The sequence below is a fragment of the Cervus elaphus genome, chromosome 27 (genome assembly GCF_910594005.1).
Source record: "Cervus elaphus chromosome 27, mCerEla1.1, whole genome shotgun sequence".
Taxonomy (NCBI): Eukaryota; Metazoa; Chordata; class Mammalia; order Artiodactyla; family Cervidae; genus Cervus; species Cervus elaphus.
The window spans coordinates 27886338-27910024 of NC_057841.1; the positions used below are offsets into that span (position 1 = coordinate 27886338).

The following is a 23687-nucleotide window of genomic DNA, read 5'->3' on the forward strand; positions in this document are numbered from 1 at the left end:
AAGGACTTTTCCACTCACAACTTAATTCCCTCTCTCTCTTTCTTTTGTTGTTCAGTCGCTCAGTCATGTCTGACTCTTTGTGACCCCATGGACTGCAGCACACCATGCTTCCCTGTCCTTCACTATTTCTTGGAGTTTGCTCAACCTCATGTCCACTGAGTCAGTGATGCCATCCAACCATCTCAACCTCGATCATCCCCTTCTCCTCCCAATTCAATCTTTCCCAGCATCAGGGTCTTTTCCAATGAGTTGACCCTTGCATCAGGTGGCCAAAATATTGGAGCTTCAGCGTCAGTCCTTCCAATGAATATTCAGGACTATTTTCCTTTAGGATGGACTGGTTGGATCTCCTTGCAGTCCAAGGGACTCTCAAGTCCTCTCCAACACCACAGTTCGAAAGCATCAATTCTTTGGCACTCAGCCTTTTTGTGGTCCAGCTCTCACATCCATACATGACTACTGGAAAAGCCATAACTTTCACTATATGGACCTTTTTTAGGCAAAGTGATGTCTCTTCTTTTCAATATGCTGTCTAGGTTTGTCATAGCTTTTCTTCCAAGGAGTAAGCGTCTCTTAATTTCATGGCTTCAGTCACCCTCCACAGTGATTTTGGAGCCCAAGCTCTTTTTCTTTAATTTTCCTTTGTGTATTTTTGTGAGTCTTTCATTTACTTGGTTTATTTTTTCTCTCTTCTTCCATTATTTTGTAAGTTCCTGAATGTCTTATTCACTCCTTCACTTTTGACACTAAAATTTTACCATTTCACTTTATTGAGTTAGTATCAGTAAGTATTTATTGAGTGACCACTGTTGGCTGACATCTTACAATTGGGCTTTTATCATAACCATTTTCCTAGAAGGGTGTCATTATGACCAACTCTTAATCAACTGTCCTTTCCAGGTCTTAAATATTTTTCTATATATGTATATATATGTTTATATAGATATAGTTGATCATTGTATTGTCTTTAATGTGCACATATATGCATATATATGTGACTTTTATTGGATTCTGATTATTCTTTAAGAATGCCTTCAGTTATTCTCTTCCTGGTTTATCTTTTCATAGAGGCTTATTAGCTATAGATTTCTGAGATATTGCTCTTTCTTAGTTGATACTTAAAGAACGTCTCCACTTAAGTAGCTTCAGTTACCACTTAAAGTACTAATTTAAGACCTTTGTGGCTACCTTAAGCTAGAGCACAGAAGAGTGAATAAAATTGACTTACTATATACAGCAGCTTCTCCTCATTTAAGATGTGGGTATGGGAAACATTCAATTCACTTTGGTTGATAAGCTCCCACTTGGAAAATCTTCCGCACATTGAAAAAAATGTCCACTTGTAAAAAAAACCTTACCTTCACTTTTTTTTTTTTTTGCATGGGCGGGGCAAACCCCCTTTTTTTTTTTTTTTCTTACCTTCACTTTTAAGAAATCTTCTGGAATTCATCTTCCTTTTATTTGCCTTCTGTCATATTTGTGTATATCATAATAATAGAATAATTCTTTGACTAAAGTGTTCTAGTGTCTTAATGAACATATAGGCACAGCATACCCTCACCCCACTGTCTGTCAGAGTTGGCAGAAAAATTTCAATATTATATTAAAATTATTAAAATATTTATTTAAATAAATATTGAAATATTACAGAAAAATTAATATTGACAGATTTTCCTCTTCAAAAAGTGATTTGCCATTTAGTTCAATAGCCTAAATTATCTGAAATGCCCAGAAACTAATCTCAAGTAATGTATTTCAGCATTTACCAAGATAAAATAGCTTTAGAGTCAAGGTTATTTTTTTCATCCTAAATGAACCAATTAATCAAGAATAGAGATTTTGTTTTCTGTGGATTTATCTAGATACCTATGTGTGGCTTTTTTCAATGCATTATGAAGATCATAAAGATAAAGAATTCACAGGCAGTAGCATGTAGCTACTTTAAAGATGGTGATTTTTAAGTAAACTGTTTTATTGAAATATGCACACAGGAAGCTCCACAAGTCATATGGGCACTGCTTGATGAGGTTTTGCAAGCCTCCCTTAAATGTAACCAGTACCCAAAATAATAAATAGAACATAAAATGGCCATTTTATGTGCCGTTTTAATTCCTTTATGAAGAAATATTCAATATGAAATTTTTGGCATTTATTTCTTTGTTCTGGAAAACACATCTAAAAAGAAAGCAACATAAACAGTTATTCATATTATCAAAAAATAAAAGCATTTTCAGTGATAGAAACCTATGAGTAAATATTTTTAATATTTTTTGGTTAATTTTCATGAAGCTAATTTTTTTGAAAATAATTATAACAATTCTGTATGGTACAGCTATGCTAGTTGTTGAAGGACAAGTGTAAATTGCCTTGGTAACACTTCTACTGTGGTTTTTTTGTTGTTTGTTTTTGTTTTTATATTAAATTTCCCAAAGATGGAGAATGCCTCACAGGAGAAATTTTTCTTTCTCTGTATAGTTTCCGCATTTAAAGTCACTTGTAAACGTTACGTCCACTGTACTTGAGTGCAGTGAGATGTTCCTATGTCACATAGTCAGAGGGAGGTAGATTAATAGGGAATTCTAGCTGGAAATTTCTTCCCTGTTATTGTTCTCCCTAGCAGTTGATGGCTAAGTTAATTCTCTTTAGTTTTGTCATGCTCTAAAGCACACATTGCCAAGCCATTGTAGGGTTTTATGAGGAGAAAAAAAAGAAGTCTACGGTGTCCATCAAAGTCTTCAAGTTGCATTTTTAAACTTTGGCCTGACCTGATGTGCCATTCAAAGAAGCTTCAAAAGATTATTTTTAAAGAAAGGTTCAATATGTCCCGAGGCTATCGGTTTTGAGTTAAACTGGGTGAAGTAGAAATATTTTACTCATCAGCTTTGCAGTCACAGAGTTTGCTTCAGCTAGAACAAAACTGCTGAGGCATTTAGAGAAAATTAACCCCCCATCCTGGCGGCCAGATGTGACTGGTTTCTGATGAATGCACATGAGTGGGCTGAAAAATCAAGAGACTGTGAAATTCCTGTCAGGCCCGTACAGTGCGGAATGGGCTATTGACTGCTTTCTATATTTCCCTCCATCATTCTTCTTGAACACTGCCATTAATTTCCTCTCCCGCTCTGACTTGTGTTTTTGCCCCCCTCCTTCTCCCCTGTAGTTCTGTCAGCTGCAAAGGAGGATACACAAGTTGTGGCAGAAGCACTTCGAGCTGGTGGTCTTCTACAGCCAGATGAGGCTGGCCAAGTTCCAGACAGACTCTCAAGAGAGTATTCAGAAAATATTAGCTGTGCAGGTAGGTGACTGCAGGGAAGTGGGAAAGATCATTCTGATCTAGATTGAAAAGCAAATGATGGGTAGTGTGATGAAGCATTAAAACCATATCCCATCAGAGTTTTATAAATTTTTAACCTCTTTAATAAACTGGAATTGCATGAAGGATGAATTCAGTAAGTTAGCATATACACCATGCATACTTTGGGGGAAAAGGGAAATTGAACTTCTCTCTCACAGACCTCAGGATGGATTTTTATACATACATTTGATATACGTATAGATTTTCCCATCTTCAGGCTTTGCAGACACTGCTCGGCTGTTTAAAAGACACTGTCAACAGTTGCCTTGTGTTGCTTTTGTGTGAAATCTACTTCAGTGAATATGATAGTTGTGATTATTCTATTTAACTGTTTTCTTTCCCCTTCTGCTTTTGCAAGAGGCTCATCATCCTAAGCCAATTTGGAGATGACTTTATTTGAAAAATAAGCAATTGGGGAGGAGAATGTTTTAATAACTGTGGTTCCAGATACATGTGAAATTTTACTCTGTCTCTGTAGAAACGTCTGGTGGATCAGTTGTCCTTATTTTAAGACTCTGATCTCTTTTGGAAGCCCATATTAACTGTTTGAAGACTATTATTTGAAAACCACTTACATTTTTAGCAAATGAATATTTTGCTATTTGAAATGTTACAATATGTGTATAAAACAATCTTCCAAAAGAAAACATCCACCACCAGTTCTATCAAGAATAAAAAGTTCCTCTTCTATTAAAAAGTAACATCATAAAAAACCATAGTTTTTATTAACTTAAGGTATTAACAATGCATGCCGAAACTGACCGAACAAAATTCTTTTCTAAATATCTTAATTATGTGTGCATTTCATGATGCTTTTAATGCCCTTAAACAAGTGGGTGTTGCAAAGCTCTTCCAAAGCTATTTCAAAATTTCGTTTTTACTTGTGGCTATTTTTGCTGTTTCCTTCTGAGGAGTATGTAGATAGATACATAGACAAATACCCCATATATAATGGAGAAGGAAATGGCAACCCACTCCAGTATTCTTGCCCAGTGAATCCCATGGACAGAGGAGCCTGGTGGGCTGCTGTCCATGGGGTCGCATGGAGTCGGACACGACTGAAGTGACTTAGCATGGATGCGTGCATTGGAGAAGGAAATGGCAACCCACTCCAGTGTTCTTGCCTGGAGAATCCCAGGGACAGAGGGGCCTGGTGGCCTGTGCACAGAGTTGGACACGACAAGCGATTCAGCAGCAGCAGCAGCCCCACATATAAAGTATGAAAGTTGAAAATGTGTCCGTTGCTCAGTCTGTCTAAATCTTTGCCACCCATGGATTGTAGCCCACCAGGTTCCTCTGTTCATGGTATTTCCCAGGAAAAAATACTAAAGTGGGTAGCCATTCCCTTTGCCAGGAGATCTTCCCAACCCATGGTTCAAACCCAGATCTCCTGCACTGCAGGCAAGTTCCTTACCTTTTGAGCCACCAGGAAAGTCCACAAAAAGAATATATGTACTTTAACAAATATATGTATATATATGCTTTATTTATATACTTTATATGAGTTCTATTGATAATGGATTGCAACAAAGATTTTAAATAATTGGAGAAATTTAAATTTTTGGAAAGTCAGTGCTTAAAATGTGTAGGTTTAATAGGAATTCATATGTGAATTTGAGTATAAACTATAATTTCAGTGTTTTAGAAATTATATTTCTTTCCTTAAAAATGCCTGTTAACATTTAGTATATTAAAAATTAGAGTGGTTTAACCCATGATTTTCTTTTAAACATTCAAAGGTGATCTGCATGTTCTAGTTATTATCTTAAAATCCTATATTTCTGCCCAAATGTAAACATTCTTAAAAGTCTTACAGTGATAAATTTGCATTGTGAATTATGGTGTATTTTGAAATATTGATAATGTCAATAGAAATTATTTGAATTTGGGTAAAATGAATTCTAAATCCATAATCTTCAATAGTCCTTATTCTAATTTTGCATTAGGAATTCACCAATACTTTCTTTACCAAACTTGATTTTAAATTACTTATCTTTATGACTATTACATCCCAGCTGAAGTTCACTTCAGAAATGATAGGACCATATCAGCAGGAAAATTCAAGTACTCAATACCTAGAGATACAGCAGCAAGACTGGGTTGTATTTGGGGAACTTAAGGAGCATAACATAGTGGATTCTCTTCTTATCTACTGGAGATACCTTCCATTTAGAAAATCTCAAGTTTGACTTTTAATCAAAATTTGAAAATATCATTTTCATGATCTTGCCATAAAACTATAGAAACATGTGCAATCCTCTGGAAAAATTCAAGTCCAAACCCCTCAACATGGTACACAGTCCCCAGCTCCTGCTAACCTTCCCAGCTTCATCCATCTCCACACAAGTTCCTTCAGTCAATTTTATCCACTCCAAAATTCCTACTAATCAAGACACCTTCTATTTATTCCTTCTTCTCCTCCTTTTTCTGCAATACCCTTTCTTACCTTTCCTGTTAAAGAACACCTGACTCAAATCAAACATCTCCTTTGCAAAATCCTTCCCGAGTTCTTCCCCCTCCTTCCTCTTCCAGGTGAATTAATTTCGACCTTCATTGATCTCCTATTGTAGTCTGTGCACAACACCATAACACAGTGATATTTTCAGCAGCTAATGCTTCCCACCTGTTGGTAAGCCCTCCTTCCTAGAGGATTCTAAATTCCCTTGGGGCTTTGCACCAGCAGTGAAATTAGCTCAATTCTTGTTCCATTTTTAAGGGTGTATGGTAACAAGGCCACCAAGGAGACTGAAGGTATCCCATGCCCATCTTGTTTTCACCTATTACGTGTGCTCAGTTGCTCAGTCGTGTCTGACTGTGAGACCCCATGGACTGCAGCCCGCCAGGCTTAGCAGCAGCAGCGTGTCCATGTTGGGCACTCTAATGTTTTATATTTTGAAAGTAGCATTGTAATCATGCCATAAGGCATTAGTGAACTATTTGACAAGAAAATCATCTGATGAACCTTCTGAAAAGTAAACTGTATGTGTAACTGAGCAATAAGTAATTCAAAATACATGTTGAACAGAAAAGGGCAACTTTGTTTCATCCTTGAGCTTGGAGCAGTCCCCTGCAAGACCATCAAAACGCATAATTGGCAGCTCTTGCAGATGGCAGAAACCCAGGTGGGCCGATAAGCTTTTGAATTACACGATCAAGCAGGAACCAATAAAATGAACTATATCTGGAATGAAGAATCTGCATATTTAACATTGAAGCCACTTATATCAATGTACATATAGGGATTTTAGTTCACCATAATTTCAAAATGAGCCAAAGAGAGCTACTACAAATTTAGAGCCAACGCCATGATTCAGCTCTAAGCAAGTAAGACATCTTAACTCTGACCATATGCAGTATGTAGTCCTAACATAACATATGAGCCCATATAGAGTGAGTACTGTGATTTCATTTTAACATCACTATTTTTCTCATTTTACTTTTAATGTATTTAATGCTGTGATCACATTAACATGTTGTAGCAAGCCTGGCGTGCTACACTCCGTGGGGTCACACAGAGTCAGACACGACTTAATGACTGAACAGCAACAACGATGCTGTGATATTTTATACTTTGGTAATTTATTTGGAAAAAAAGACTCATCGTAGACTCATGGTTTAACTGAAAGAAGGTGATGCGGCTATGCCATGTTGATGTGATCGTAGGCTGTAAAGCACAGGTGTTTTGTTTGGTTAAAGGATACAGTAACTCTCATTGCTCTGTTTCAAAAGTTGAGTACTTCTGCAATATTTTATACAGGTTTGGAAAGTTTAGTTTATGGGTCATATTGATTCACTTGAGAGTGAATCAATCACACAGTTTAAAGTAACATGTTTACAGATTGGTCATAAAAGCAAATCCATCTTATTTAGAAGATATGTACTTCAGACAAATAGAAACAGAATGGAGAGCTTCAAAAAAAGAATAAGAAGTTCTCATTTAAAAGGGGGCTTCCCAGGTGGCACAAGAATCCACCTGCCAATACCAATTTAAGAGAGATGAGAAAGAAGTAAAATTTAGAATGCGTTAAGTATAGAAGACTTCAGCATGGCAAACATCTAAATGACCACTAAATGAAGGTCTGTGGGTGAATATGTTGAAGAGCTCCAGAGGGCAACATCTGGACCAATGATGGCAGAGTCTGGAAGATGGGTTTGGGCCCAGTAGGAATACATTTTTCTAACAAGTGATGCTGTCCAAACGTGTGCTGCTGATACTCAAGCAGAAGCTCCTGCAGTGGTAGAGGGAAAGCAAATGGCCTAAGAGGCAGCCAGAAATCACCTCCTCCCAGGGCTCCTCCTGGAATACTCTCCTGATCCCCTTACACAACATCTGTTTGTGTGTCCATATCTCTACCCACTAGGATGTCAGCCTCCTCAGTTGGAAAGCATATCCTGGCACCAACTATAATTCTCAAAACATAGTAAGTACTCAAAAATATTTGTTGAGTGAATTTATTATTAAGTGAACTAGTTTATTAAGATTGAGTGTGATAACCTCAAAGGCTCTTTTTCAGCTCTTGGTGCCTACAGTTGTGTAGATAATAAAAAAGAAGCATTCTTGAGGTGCTTTGCCAGAGATTTTGATGGCATGGAAGTAAGGTAATCATTTCACATACACACATGCGTGTATGCACACACAAAAACACACATAATACATATAGGGACAGCCCAATTTCCTATTTCTGAAAAAGAACTGTACCAATGAAAAGAAGTCAGAAAAAAAAAAAAAAAGGCCACAGGGTAGAAATCTAAAATAACTTAGTAATGTGATATAAGAGAAAGTCTCTGAAGCTATGTGATCTCTTTAAAGACAAAAGAAATTATAGAAATTTAGATTTTTAAAATAAATTCATTTAGAGATATTATGATTGAGGAATAACATTATATTGCTAATCTTTACTGATTAATTCTAAATAGAAGATATTAAAATATAGTTGCCAGTAGTAAGACTATCTACTAGAAGTTCTGGAAATGAGATTTGTCACTCCCAAACTACTAGGGAATAAAAAGTGTCGTAAATGGTTGGACAATTCAAAATTCAGGAAAGTGGACAGAAAGAGTATAATAATGAACAAAAAAGCCCAAACATATTAGTAACCATAATAGCTAAATGGTTTCATTACACAGTTTAAAGAACAGGTTTGCAGATTGGCCATAAAAGCAAAATCCATCTCATTTAGAAGTTATGTACTTCAGACAAATAGAAATGGAATGAAGAGCTTAGAAAAAAAAAATATGAAGTTCTAATTTAAATAGGGGCTTCCCAGGTGGTGCTAGTGATAAAGAATCTGCCTACCAATGCCAGAGACATAAGACACAAGGGTTCAGTCCCTAGGTTGGGGAGATCCCCTTGAGAAGGAAATGGCAACCCACTCCAGTATCTTTGCCTAAAAATTCCATAGACAGAGGAACCGGGTGTGCTACAGTCCATGGAGTCACAAAGAGTTGGAGAGGGCTGAGCACATAAACACAATTTAAAAAGAGAGAGAGACTTAAAAGCAAAAAGAATCAGAACACTAAAATATGGATATTTCACATTGATAGAATATAAATATAACTTATTAAGGCACACAATAATGAACGTAATGCACATGACAAAATAAATTCAGAATATATAATGTTAGAACTGACTGAAAACCAGAGAAAACTTTAAAAATTTACAGTCACAATAGACAATATTAGCAAATCTCTTTGAACTTTATAAAATTAAAAGAAAATGAGGGTTTCACATAACAAAACCTGTAAGTTTTGGTTCAACTACAGAGAAATTCAACTTTAGAAAAGCAGTTCAGTTCAGTTCAGTCGCTCAGTCGTGTCCGACTCTTTGCGACCCCATGAACCACAGCACAGCAGGCCTCCCTGCCCATCACCAGCTGCCGGAGTCTACCCAAACCCATGTCCATTGAGTCAGTGATGCCATCCAACTATCTCATCCTCTGTCATCCCCTTCTCCTCCTGCCCTCATGTTACTGTAATTTAATTTAATGACAGGTTAAAAGAGATATATTATATATTTCTAAATATTACATTACTAAATATATGCTGAAAACACTTAATATCAAGGCAACGTATACTTACTCTAATAAAAGTCACAAAAAGAATTTATAATAAAATTCTCTTAACTTAGTAAAATGCATTAAGTGATACATTACTGGAAGCATCTTATTTAAATCAGGAAAAAAGTAATGATTCCTGGCTATCGTCATTATTGCGCATCACTCCTCTGAAGCGTTAGTAGTAAGTCAAGAAAAATAGTACACTGTGTGGGAAAAGGGCAAAACTATCATTATGATCTGATAATATGGTGTTTCTCTTAGAAAATCTAGGAGAATCAACCAGAAATGCATTAGAGGTAATAAGACAGTTCTTTAAAATGGCAGCCTGACATAATAGAGTTCCTAAAAATCAACCTAACAACAAGTTGTGTGTGTGCTCAGTCATGTCTGAATCTTTGCAACCCTGTGGACTATAGCCCGCCAGGCTCCTCTATATGGAATTTCCCAGGCAAGAATACTGGAGGGAGTTGCCATTCCCTTCTCCAGGAGATCTTCCCCACCCAGGGACAGAACCCACGTCTCTGGTGTATCCTACATTAGCAGGTGGAGTCTTACCACTGATACACATGGGAAGCCCTAACAAAAAGTTTGCTTAAACCTGTTAGAGAAAGCTTCTAAAAAACCCTGAAAAGATATAAGCAAAGACTTAAATAAAAAATTAAATACATATTATTTTCATGGATAAGAATATTATACGTATTGGGAAAATGCCAATTTTAAAAGAAAATTTCACATTTGAAAAATCTATAAATTCAATACAGTCATACTTGAAATCAAGACAAGATTTTTTAGTGAAGCTTGAGAAAGTGATTCTAAATGCTTTTGGAAGATAAAAATCCACCAAAATAGCTCTGACTTTTTTTTTTTAGCTCTGACTTTTTTTAAAAAAGAACAATTATTGCTGAAGTCAGGAATTTATGTCTTTGGATAGCAACATATATTTTTAAAAAGCTGTATCAATTGAATTAAACAGCATAACATTGATTTAGAAGTAGATCAAAAGCTCTATAAAACAGAAGAGCAATTGGTAAATTTTTCTTTCAAGGATCAGTTAGTAAATATTATAAGCTTTGCAGGACATTCAGTCTTTGTTGCAATTACTCAATCCTTGTAGCAGGAAAGCAGCCTTAGAAGATAGTATATGAATAGATGGAACTGTGTTCCAATAAAATTTCATTTACAAAATGGGCAGCAAGCCTGAGGCTATGCCCTGAAATAGAGCACCCAGGAATGCCCCAGGATTATTAGAAATTTAGAATGTAATAAAAGTAGGATTTCAAATTGTATAAGATGAGGGTGGATTATTCACTTCTCAGCTATCTGACGGATGAAAGTAAATATCTGAGGGATAAAGTAAAGTAGATTATTTTATGTTTATATAAATTTTAGAATAAGCATTAGAAATTTTATAGTATCTTTTTTAAAATACAGCCTACTGAATAGTATTGAAGCAACAAAGGCCTTCTTCTCTAGAGAACAAATGTATGGTTATGGGGGGAAGGGATAGTTAGGGAGTTTGAATATGGCATGTACACACTGCTATATTTAAATAGATAACCAACAAGGACCTACTGTGTAGCACAAGGATCTCTGCTCAATATTATGTAACAACCTAAATGAGAAAAGAATTTGAAAATAGATACATGTTTATGTATAACTGAATCATTTTGTCGTATACCTGAAAGTAACACAACATTGGTAATCAGCTATGCTGTAATATAAAATAAAAAGTTATTTCCTAAAAAAAACAAAAACAAAAAAAGAGACCTTCTTAAATGAGGGAAGAAAATCACTAAGAAAAATATTGTTAAGTTTGACTACCAAAAACTAAAAATATTTTCATTAACAAAGATACAATAATAGCAAAACAGATAAAATTTCTTATCCTTATGAACTTACATTTCAATGGGGAAAACAAGACAGTAAACAGGTTAAAGTTATAGTGAAGCTGTGTACTAACAAAAAATGAAAATAGGTAAGGGGCATATGAAATGACAGGAGAGGTACTGAAACAGTGCATTTTAGCAGTGCATTTTGACTTATTACTTGTGTAAATAAATAGCTCAAAATAGTTTAAAGGGTAACTATTTTTATTTGTTGAATCTTTCTCTCTCCATGTTGAACTGGAAATATCAACTTAATTGCTTGAATATCAGTGTTTGTTTTAGGGTAGGTGGGTCGGTGAGTTGTTTGACTGCTCGTTTGGTGGTATAACCTGAGATGTGAAACAGCATATGCCCAAGGGTGGCTGTGAGAATTGGATGAGATGATGTATGCAACATGCTCCCTACACAGTCAACAATTTACAACTTTAACTCACTTTCTTCTTTTTTGTCCCTGATAGTGCTGTAAGGTGATTCCAAAAATGCAACAAATTCCTACCAAAATTTGCCAAAATCAATTCATCACAGAAGCAGTTATACTTTCTAGTCTTTCCACCTTCAGAACTTGCAACTCCACATCTGACATCATTCCTAATGCCATAATTTGAGAAAATATTGATACATATAGGTACACAACACATCTAGGCATGTAATGTGTCAAAAGAAATGCTTGGTTGACTTCACATCCTTTAATGATTCTTGCCTCAATCATTAAAGTATGCATAAACACATAAACTAAAAAGAGAATTAATAAATATTCTAAATTAAAACATTCAGATAATGAGCTATTAATATACATTTTAACTAATATCTTCTGTTAAATGTAAAATCAGCATTCCACCCTCATCCAAGGCTTACTGTAGCTAAGAAATAAATGCCTGTTGCCAAAAGTCAGTTCAGAGCTAGAAAACTGTGGGTGAAAGAGACCTTATGAGTTCACTTCTTCTATACCCCTACCTTTGGGGTGGATTTTTTCACTTTCTTTCTATATTGAAAGTATACTTTTATATTTTTTATTTTTTCTAATTTTTATTGAAATATAGTTGGTTTACAATGTTGAGTTAATTTCGGTACACAGCAAGATGATTCAGGTATATACATGTGTGTGTGTGTGTGTGTGTGTGTGTGTGTATATATATATATATATATATGTATTCATTTTTAGATTCTTTCCCATTATAGATTATTATACAATATTGAGTATAGTTGCCTGTTCTATACAGTAGGTCCTTGTTGACTAACTATTCTATATAGAGTAGCATGTATATTTTAATCCCAAGCTGTTAATTTAGTCCATCCTGTCCTTTCCCCTTTGGTAAGCACAAGTTTCTTTTCTTTGTCTGTGAGTCTACTGCTGTTTTTGTTAATAAGTTCATTTGTGTCATTTTTTTAGATTCCACATATAAGTGATATCATACGATATCAGTCTTGACATACTTCACTTAGTATGATAATCTCTAGGTCCATCCATATTGCTGCAAATGGCATTATTTCATTCTTTTTAATGGCCAAATGATATGCCATTGTGCATACGTACCACATCTTCTCTATCCATTCATCTGTCAGTGGACAATTAAGTTGCTTCCATGTTTTGGCTACTGTAAGTAGTGCTGCTGTGAACACTGGGGTGCATGTATGTTTTTCAATTATGTTTTCTCCAGCTATATACCCAGGACTGGGATCACTGGATCATATACCATCTACATTTTTAGTTTTTTAAGGAACCGCCATACTGTTCTTCATAGTGACTGCACCAATTTACAACCCATCAACTGTGCAGGAGGGTTCTTTTTCCTGCACATACTCTCCAGCATTTTATTTTTGTGACTTTTTGATGAACCCCATGCCCACCACAGACGCTCAGAGTGCTCAAACAAACTTTGTGCACACCAGGACCTAGAGACCCCACAGAGACTGAGCCAGAATTGTGTTGAGTGTCTCCTGCGGAGGTACGGGTCAGCAGTGGACTGCTGCAGGGGCAGGGGCTCTGAGTGCAGTAGACACGGGTATGGCATAAGCCCTCTTGGAGGAGATCATCATTAACCCCACCAGAGAGCCACCAAAACTTACACAAGACTGGGAAACAGATTCTTGGAGGGCACAAACAAAAACTTGTGCACACCAGGGCCCAGGAGAAAGAAGTAAACACCCCACAAGAGACTGACCCAGACTTGCCCGTGAGTGTCCAGGAGTCTCCGGCGGAGGCGTGGGTCAGTGGTGGCCTGTTGCGTGGTTGGGGGCACTGAGTGCACCAGTGCATGGGTGGGACCTTTTGAAGGAGGTCACCATTATCTCCTTTACCTCCACAATAGTTTGGCCTCAGGTCAAACAACAGGAAGGGAACACAACCCTGCCCATCAACAGAAGATTGGATTAAAAATTTACTGAGCATGGCCCCACCCATCAGAACAACTCAGTTTCCCCCTCAGTCAAGCTCTCAGGAAGCTTCCATAAGCCTCTTATCCTTCTCCATCAGAGAGTAGACAGACTGAAAACCACAATCACAGAAAACTAACCAATCTGATCGCATGAACCACAGCCTTGTCTAACTCAATGAAACTATGAGCCATGCAGTGTAGGGCCACCCAAATGGACATGTCATGGTGGAGAGTTCCAACTAAACGTGGTCCACTGGAGAAGGGAATGGCGGTCCACTGGAGAAGGGAATGGCAAACCACTTCAGTATTCTTGCCTTGAGAACCCCATGAACAGTATGAAAAGGCAAAAAGATAGGACACTGAAAGATGAATTCCCCAGGTTGGTAGGTGCCCAATATGCTCCTGGAGATCAATGGAGAAACAACTCCAGAAAGAATGAAGAGATGGACCAAAGAAAAACAACACCCAATTGTGGATGTGACTGGTGATGGAAGTAAAGTCCTATGCTTTAAAGAGCAATATTGCATAGGAACTTGGAATGTTGGGTCCATGAATCAAGGCAAATCAGAAGTGGTCAAACAGGAGATGGCAGGAGTGAACATCGACATTTTAGAAATCAGCGAACTAAAATTGACTGGAATGGGTGAACTCAGATGACCATTATATCTACTACTATAGGCAAGATTCCCTTAGAAGAAATGGAGTAGCCCTCATAGTCAACAAAAGAGTCCGAAACACAGTACTTGGATGCAACCTCAAAAATGACACAATGATCTCTGTCCATCTCCAAGGCAAACCATTCAATATCACAGTAATCCAAGTCTATGCCCTGACCAGTAATGCTGAAGAAGCTGAAGCTGAATGGCTCTATGAAGACCCACAAGACCTTCTAGAATGAACACCCAAAAAAGATATCCTTTCCATTATAGGGGACTGGAATGCAAAAGTAGAAAGTCAAGAGATACCTGGAGTAACAGGCAAATTTGGCCTCAGACTGCAAAACAAAACAGGTCAAAGGCTAATAGAGTTTTGCCAAGAGAACGTACTGGTCATAGCAAACACCCAAAAACACAAGAGAAGATTCTACACATGGACATCACCAGATGGTCAATACTGAAATCAGATTGATTATTTTCTTTACAGTCAAAGATGGAGAAACTCTATACAGTCAGCATAAACAAGGCCAGGAGCTGACTGTGGCTCAGATCATGAACTCCTTATTAACAAATTCAGGCTTAAATAGAAGAAAGTAGGGAAAACCACTAGACCATTCAGGTCTGACCTAAATTAAATCCCTTATGATTATACAGTGTAAGTTAGAAATAGATTTAAGGGACTAGATCTGATAGACAGAGTGCCTGATGAACTACGGACGGAGGTTCCTGATGTTGTACAGGAGGTGGGGATCAAGACCATCCCCAAGAAAAAGAAATGCAAAAAGGCAAAATGGTTGTCTGAGAAGGCCTTACAAATAGCTGAGGAAAGAAGAGACATGAAGGGCAAAGGAGAAAAGGAAAGATATACCCATTTGAATGCAGAGTTCCAAAGAAGAGCCAGGAGAGATAAGAAAGCCTTCCTCAGTGATCAATGCAAAGAATAAGAGGAAAACAATAGAATGGGAAGGACTAGAGATCTCTTCAAGAAAATTAGAGATACCACAGGAGATTTCATGCAAAGATGGACACAATAAAGGACAGAAATGGTATGGACCTAACAGAAGCAGAAGATATTAAGAAGAGGTGACAAGAATACACAGAACTGTACAAAAAAGATCTTCATGACCCAGATAACTATTATGGTGTGATCATTAACCTGATGCCAGACATCCTGAAATGTGAAGTCAAATGGGCTGTAAGAAGCATCACTAAGAACAAAGCTAGTGGAGGTGATGGAATTCCAGTTGCACTGTTTCAAATCCTAAAAGATGATGCTGTGAACGTGCTGCACTCAATATGCCAGCAAATTTGGAAAACTCCACCATGGCCACAGGACTGGAAAAGGTCGGTTTTCATTCCAATCCTGAAGAAAGGCAATGCCAAAGAATGCTCAAACTACTGTACAATTTCACTCATCTCACACACTAGTAAAGTGTAGCTCAAAATTCTCCAAGCCAGGCTTCAGTAGTACATGAATGCTGAACTACCAGACGTTTAAGATGGATTTGGAAAAGGCAGAGGAACCAGAGAGCAAATTGCCAACATCCGTTGGATTATCAAAAAAGCAAGAGAGTTCCAGAAAAACATCTACTTCTGCCTTATTGACTATGCCAAAGCCTTTGACTGTGTGGATTACCACAAAGTGTGGAAAATTCTTCAAGAGATGGGACTATCAGACCACCTGACCTGCCTCCTGAGAAACCTGTATGCAGGTCAAGAAGCAACAGTTAGAACTGGACATGGAACAACAGACTGGTTCCAAAGAGGAAAAGGAGTACGTCAAGGCTGTATATTGTCACCCTGCTTATTTACCTTATATGCAGAGTACATCATGAGAAACGCTGGGCTGGAAGAAGCACAAACTGGAACAAGATTGCCAGGAGAAATATCAATAACCTCAGATGTGTAGATGACACCACCCATATGATGGAAAGAAGAAGAACTAAAGAGCCTCCTGATGAAAGTGAAAGAGGAGAGTGAAAAAGCTTACTTAAACTCACCATTCAGAAAATTAAGATCATGGCATCTCGTCCCGTTTCTTCATGACAAATAATGGGGAAACAGTGGAAACAGTGACAGACTTTATTTTTTTGGACTCCAAAATCACTGCAGATGGTGACTGCAGCCATGAAATTAAAAGACATTTGCTCCTTGGAAGAATAGTTATGACCAACTTAGAGAGCATATTAAGAAGCAGAGACATTACTTTGCCAACAAAAGCAAAGTAGTCAAAGCTATGGTTTTTCCAGTGGTCATGTATGGATGTGAGAGTTGGACTATAAAATAAAACTGAGCACTGAAGAATTGATGCTTTTGAACTGTGGTGTTGGAGAAGACTCTTGAGAGTCCCTTGGACTGCAAGGAGATCCAACCAGTCCATCCTAAAGGAAATCAGTCTTGAATATTCATTGGAAGGACTGATCCTGTAGCTGAAACTCCAATACCTGGGCATCTGGTGCAAAGAACTAACTCATTTGAAAAGACCCTGATGCTGGGCAAGACTGAAGGCTGGAGGAGAAGGGGATGACAGAGGATAAGATGGTTGGATGGCATCACTGACTCAATGGACGTAAGTTTGAATAAATTCTGGGAGTTGGTGATGGACATGGAGGCCTGGTGTGCTGCAGTCCATGGGGTCGCAAAGAGTCAGACATGACTGAGCGAATGAACTGTACTAGATCATAGTCTATCCATTTTATGAAAGAGAAAACTGAAGCATGTAGAAGTTGTATATTTTGCCCATGATCACACAGCTGATAGGAGAGACAGGATTGAAACCCACACTGTTTGCCTACAGAGTACCTACTCTTAACCCCCATACTGTGGCAATTATCTGTGTGTGTTACTGAGATCATCTGAGAGGAAGACAATGAAAGATAAGAGAGAAAATAAGGTCTTAAATAAGGCCACAAATAACAGACTGAGTAATTTAGATGTGATATTCCAAGAATGTATTGAACATTCGGTGAATAACTCTTGACCAAGTTCTAAAATTTCAGCAGGTAGTTCTTAGGTATTTCTCTCATGGTGTTAGTTTAACACCAGTTGGGGGTGCACTCGAACTATAAAAAAGTATAATAGTAATGTCATTTTGGTGAAAAAACATGAATTACAGAGCCAGATAAACTCAAAGAACCACCCCACAAAAGATATGTGCATAAAAGTCATGCCTAGGTACATTGTAGTCAGTGTCCAAAAACTAAAAATAAAACTAATGATACAGATAAAATCTAAAAGCAGCCAAAAGGAAATTTAAAAATTACTTCTAACATCTTATCAGAAACAATGGAGACCAGAAGACATAGGAGAATATGTTTAAACTGGTGAAAGAAAAAAAAATGAATCCAATTCTCTATCCAGTAAAAATAACAAGTCTGTGCTACCAAATCTAACATATTAAATTTATATTAAATATAAATGGACTTAAAAACAGATGCATCACATTAAGTAAAGATACAAGACTCAAATGTAATTATCTGTAAATGATACACTTTAAATATGAAGTCACTGATAGATTAAAATATAAGCATGGAAAAAGACATGCAGTGCAACACCAAACATAATGCAGTTGGAGAGGCTACATTAATATTAGATAAATTAAACTTCACAAACTAGAAAAAAACCAGGTATCAAGAAGGTCATTTCATTAAGAGAAAGAATCAAGTACATATAAAAATATAAATGGATATGTACATCTAATAAGAAAATTTCAAATACATAAGGCAAATATTTAAAAGAAAACCTAGACATAAAAAGATGCCTAAACATAGTTAATTTCAATGCTCCTCTCTTGGGAATTGATAGAACATACAGAGAGAAAATCAGTAAGAATATGGAAAAATTGAACAGTGCTGTCAACCAACTTGACCAAATTGACATTTATAAAACAATCCATTCAACAAGAGCTGGAATTTTAAAGTACAAAGGAGTATTTCACAGTTAGACTATATACTGATATACTGTGTCATAGAACAAGTATTAATAAATTTAAAAAGATTGAAATAGTGTAAAAAATGTTGACCTATCATAATGAAATTATTAGAAGTCAATCCTTAAAAGATACAGGAAAAATGCCCCCAATGTTTGGAAATTAATTCACATAATTTTAATCATGTGGGTCAAAAAATGAATTACCAAAAAAAAGAGTATTCTGAACAGAATTTTAAAAGTTCACAGAAACTTGCCCTATGTGATATAATTGGCAATTCAAGGGGCATAAAGCTTGACTAGTTCCCTTCAGGTAAAATCAGAAGACTAGTTTGGTGGATCATAGGGCTCTGATAGAGAAGAGTACAGAAGGAGGTCAGAGAAGGATCAGGGCCAGATCTCCAGTGGGCCTAACTCAGGGAGTATTTCTATTGTTTGTTGTTGTTCACTTGCCCAGTCGTGTCCGACCCTTTGGGACCCCAGGGACTGCAGCACACCAGGTCTCCCTGACCCTTACCATCTCCAGGAGTTTGCCCAAGTTCATGCCCATTGCATCGGTGATGCCATCCAGCCATCTAATCCTCTGTCGCCCTCTTCTCCTTCTGCCCTCAATGTTTCCGAGCACCAGGGACTTTTCCAATGAGTTGGCTGTTTGCATCAGGTGACCATGATACTGGAGCTTCAGCTTCAGCGTGGGTTCTTCCAGTGAGTATTCAGGGTTGATTTACTTGACTGGTTTGATCTCCTTGCTGTCCAAAGGACTCTCAGGAGTCTTCTCCAGCACCACAGTTCAAAGGCATCAATTCTTTTGTGCTCTGCCTTCTTTACGGTTCAATTCTCATAACCCTAACTGACCACAGGGAAAAACCATGGCCTTGACTATATGGACCTTTGTCAGCAGCATGATGTCTCTGCTTTTAAACACACTGTCTAGGTTTGTCATAACTTTTCCTGCCAAGAAGCAATTGTCTTCTGATTTCATGGCTGCAGTCACCATCCGCAGTGATTTTAGAGCCCAAGAAAAGAAAATCTGTCACTGATCCACCTTTTACCCTTCTATTTGCCATGAAGCAATGGGAATGGATGCCATGATCTTAGTTCTTTTAATGTTTTAAGTCAACTTTTTCACTCTTCTCATTTACACTCATCAAGAGATTATTTGGTTCTTCTTCGCTCTCTGCATTCAGTTCAGTTCAGTCGCTCAGTGGTGTCTGACTCTTTGCTACCCGTGAATTGCAGCATGCCAGGCCTCCCTGTCCATCACCAACTCCTGGAGTTTACTCAGACTCATGCCCATCGAGTCGGTGATGCCATCCAGCCATCTCATCCTCTGTCATCCCCTTCTCCTCCTGCCCCCAATCCCTCCCAGCATCAGGGTCCTTTCCAATGAGTCAGCTCTTTGCATCAGGTGGCCAAAGTACTGGAGTTTCAGCTTCAGCATCAGTCTGTCCAATGAACACCCAGGACTAATCTCCTTTAGGATGGACTGGTTGGATCTCCTTGAAGTCCAAGGGACTCTCAAGAGTCTTCTCCAACACCACAGTTCAAAAGCATCAATTTTTCAGCGCTCAGCTTTCTTCACAGTCCAACTCTCACATCCATACGTGACCACTGGAAAAACCATAGCCTTGACCAGATGGACCTTTGTTGGCAAAGTAATGTCTCTGCTTTTTAATATGCAATCTAGGTTGGTCATAACTGTCCTTCCAAGGAGTAAGCGTCTTTTCATTTCATGGCTGCAGTCACCATCCACAGTGATTTTGGAGCCCAAAAAAATAAAGTCTGACACTGCTTCCACTGTTTCCCCGTCTATTTCCCATGAGGTGATGGGACCAGATGCCATGATCTTAGTTTTCTGAATGTTAAGCTTTAAGCCAACTTTTTCACTCTCCTCTTTCACTTTCATCAAGAGGCTCTTTAGTTCCTCTTCACTCTCTTCCATAAGGGTGGTGTCATCTGCATATCTGAGGTTATTGATATTTCTCCCAGCAATCTTGATTCCAGCTTGTGCTTCTTCCAGCCCAGCGTTTCTCATGATGTACTCTGCATATAAGTTAAATAAGCAGGGTGACAATATACAGCCTTGACGTACTCCTTTTCCTATTTGGAACCAGTCTGTTGTTCTATGTCCAGTTCTAGCTGTGGCTTCCTGACCTGCATACAGGTTTCTCAAGAGACAGGTCAGGTGGTCTGGTATTCCCATCTCTTTCAGAATTTTCCACAGTTTATTGTGATCCACACAGTCAAAGGCTTTGGCGTAGTCAATAAAGCAGAAATAGATGTTTTTCTGGAACTCTCTTGCTTTTTCGATGATGCAGCAGATGTTGGCAATTTGATCTCTGTTTCCTCTGCCTTTTCTAAAACCAGCTTGAACATCTGGAAGTTCTCGGTTCACATATTGCTGAAGCCTGGCTTGGAGAATTTTGAGCATTACTTTACTAGCGTGTGAGATGAGTGCAATTGTGTGGTAGTTTGAGCATTCTTTGGGGTTGCCTTTCTTAGGGACTGGAATGAAAACTGACCTTTTCCAGTCCTGTGGCCACTGCTGAGTTTTCCAAATTTGCTGGCATATTAAGTGCAGCACTTTCACAGCATCATCTTTCAGGATTTCAAATAGCTCAACTGGAATTCCATCACATCCACTAGCTTTGCTCGTAGTGATGCTTTCTAAGGCCCACTTGACTTCACATTCCAGGATGTCTGGCTCTAGGTGAGTGATCACACCATCGTGATTATCTGGGTCATGAAGATCTTTTTTGTACAGTTCTTCTGTGTATTCTTGTCACCTCTTCTTAATATCTTCTGCTTCTGTTAGGTCCATACCATTTCTGTACTTTATCGAACCCATCGTTGCCTGAAATGTTCCCTTGATATCTCTAATTTTCTTGAAGAGATCTCTAGTCTTTCCCATTCTGTTGTTTTCCTCTATTTCTTTGCATTGATCGCTGAGGAAGGCTTTCTTATCTCTCCTGGCTCTTCTTTGGAACTCTGCATTCAAATGGGAATATCTTTCCTTTTCTCCTTTGCTTTTTGCTTCTCTTCTTTTCTCAGCTATTTGTAAGGCCTCCTCAGACAGCCATTTTGCCTTTTTGCATTTCTTTTCCATGGGGATGGTCTTGATCCCTGTCTCCAGTACAATGCCTCCTGTCAATGCCCTTTAATTTTGGGGGTTGTGTTTGTTACATATGGGCTTCCCTGGTGACTCAGACGGTAAAGATTCTGCCTGCAATGCAGGAGATGAAAGAGATGTGAGTTCAACCTCTGGGTTGGGAAGATCCCCTGGAGAAAGAAATGCCCACTCCAGTATTCTTGCCTGGGAAATCCCATGGACAGAGAAGCCTGGACTACTATAGTCCATGGGGCCACCCTGATCACACATGCCTGAGCTACTAACACTTTGTTACATATAGTTATTGGCCTTATGACCCTTTCATCTCTCAAAATATTTGGAAGATTCTGACGACATCCACTGGTGCCTGTGGGTAACAATGATAGTTGATCTTCCTTCTATTTGAAGATAAACAAAGGAAAACCTCAATTCCAATATTGATATCAAAATGGAAATTCACTCATTTCACACATATATCAGTATGATGTAGATTCAGGAGGTTAATAAAGTATTTGTTAATATTGAATTCTATGAAATTAAATTATCTACTCCCTTTATTATGTTAAATAATGCTAAAGCAAAAATGTATTCTTTATTTTAAAGTAAAATAGCATATTCAGGATTGTTTATGTTAAAAGACATTCATTTTCCTGTGTTCTGATTTTTTCATGGACTTACACAAAATAATACCCAGAGTTTGTATTTTTTTTTAAATTCACTTTATACAGGCAGTACATTTTTCAAGTGGAAGAGTCATGTCAGTAATGTGGAGGAGAGGAGTTTTTCAAAGGCAGAACTTTAAGTTTGAAAATTAGTGACTAATGGAGCATATCCAGTAGGTATTTTTCATACAACTTAGCATCATCATTATATAATGATGCTACTTTGATGTGAGATTAACCCAGACACATGATTTTTCATCCAAAAGTATCATGATTATAGAACAATGAACAGAGCAGTTATAATGAGAGGAAAATACTAGGATTAAAAAATTTTAATGCAAAAAAAGGTAAAATTTGTAGTAGATTTGTTATTTACAAATAGTGCCAAGTCCATCATAGATAAAGAGAAATACTAAGAGTATGAAGAAAATGACTCAGAAACCTTTCAGGTGGGAAGAAGATCTTATAGAATTAAGACAAACAAGTCCCACTTTTTAAAATTTCATATAAGTGAGAACAAAAGTACACTGCACTGTATCTCCTACCTCAATCCAACATGATGAGAGAAGTTTTGTTAATACCTTTGAATTTTCATCTTTGTGACGATCTACACGTATTATAGTAACAGGGTAACAGTCCAGATGTTGACCAAACCTTGACTTGAAAACTCTCCTAATCCCATCCCCTGTGTCATATCCTTCAGTTAGTAAAGGAAATAGTCTCCCAGTTAGTTCTGGTGATTCTCTGAAATGAATCACCAAGCAAATCTGGGGTTAAAACATGAGGAAGTAAACTTACCTCACGTTTACAAAGCAGGTTTCAGTTTCACAGCACACCTGATTTGGGAATTACCATAGCCTTCACTGATTGGAGAGGAGGACCTGTGGCTTTATTTAGGGCTTTGGTAACTGAGCTGGCAGAGAAGCTGAGGGACTTGTCCACAGATTCATGAGCAGCATGTGATGACTCTTTGAACTAACACCTCGTCAACTATAATCTCTGCCTCTCGTGTCTCTTAATTAAAAATCAGTCTCAGTTCTCTCTGGCTTCCCAGGTGGTTCAGCAGTAAAAAAAAAAAAATCTGCCTGCCAAGCAGGAGACATTGGTTCAATCCCTGGGTTGGGAAGATTCCCTGGAGGAGGAAACAGCAACCGACTCCTGTATTCTTGCCTAGAGAATTCCATAGACAATGGAACCTGGCGGGCTACAGTCCATGGGGTCACAAAGAGTCAGACGCAACTAAGTGACTAAAGAAGATCTCTTCAAACTGAGACTTTGTCTGAGTCATTCACTAGAAAGAAGGATGATCACAGATCCATGCAGTTAACTCTGAGACAGTTAAGTCATGAAGAAATACTAAAGGTCACTGTCATTACCTTATGGTATAGACCTCTGTGTTCCTTATCTGAGTATGAGCCTGCTTTAGTTATTACCATCAGGTTCTGACTGTGTCAAACATCTATCATTTTATAATATATACTTTACTCCATAGCACTTTGCTACTAAAAACAAAGATAACTTCGTTACTAAAACAGAGCTGCTTCCTGGAAGTCCCTCCATATTTATTATTACCTGAAATAATTATGGTATTTCAACACAGCTCCAGTAAATGTGCTGATAGACATATCATAGATTATAAACACATCTATTGAGATGCTAAC

The 23687-nt window shown here is 37.8% G+C and overlaps 1 protein-coding gene across 1 annotated transcript in view; it reads left to right on the top strand.

Annotated features, from left to right (window-relative positions):
* Nucleotides 1-23687, top strand: part of CCDC178 (coiled-coil domain containing 178) — a 369784-nt gene that overhangs the window by 324450 nt on the left and 21647 nt on the right. Inside the window, exon 19 of the mRNA XM_043889273.1 lies at nucleotides 3161-3295. Within this exon, the coding sequence (XP_043745208.1) occupies nucleotides 3161-3295 (135 nt within the window). The remainder of the gene's footprint in view (nucleotides 1-3160; nucleotides 3296-23687) is intronic.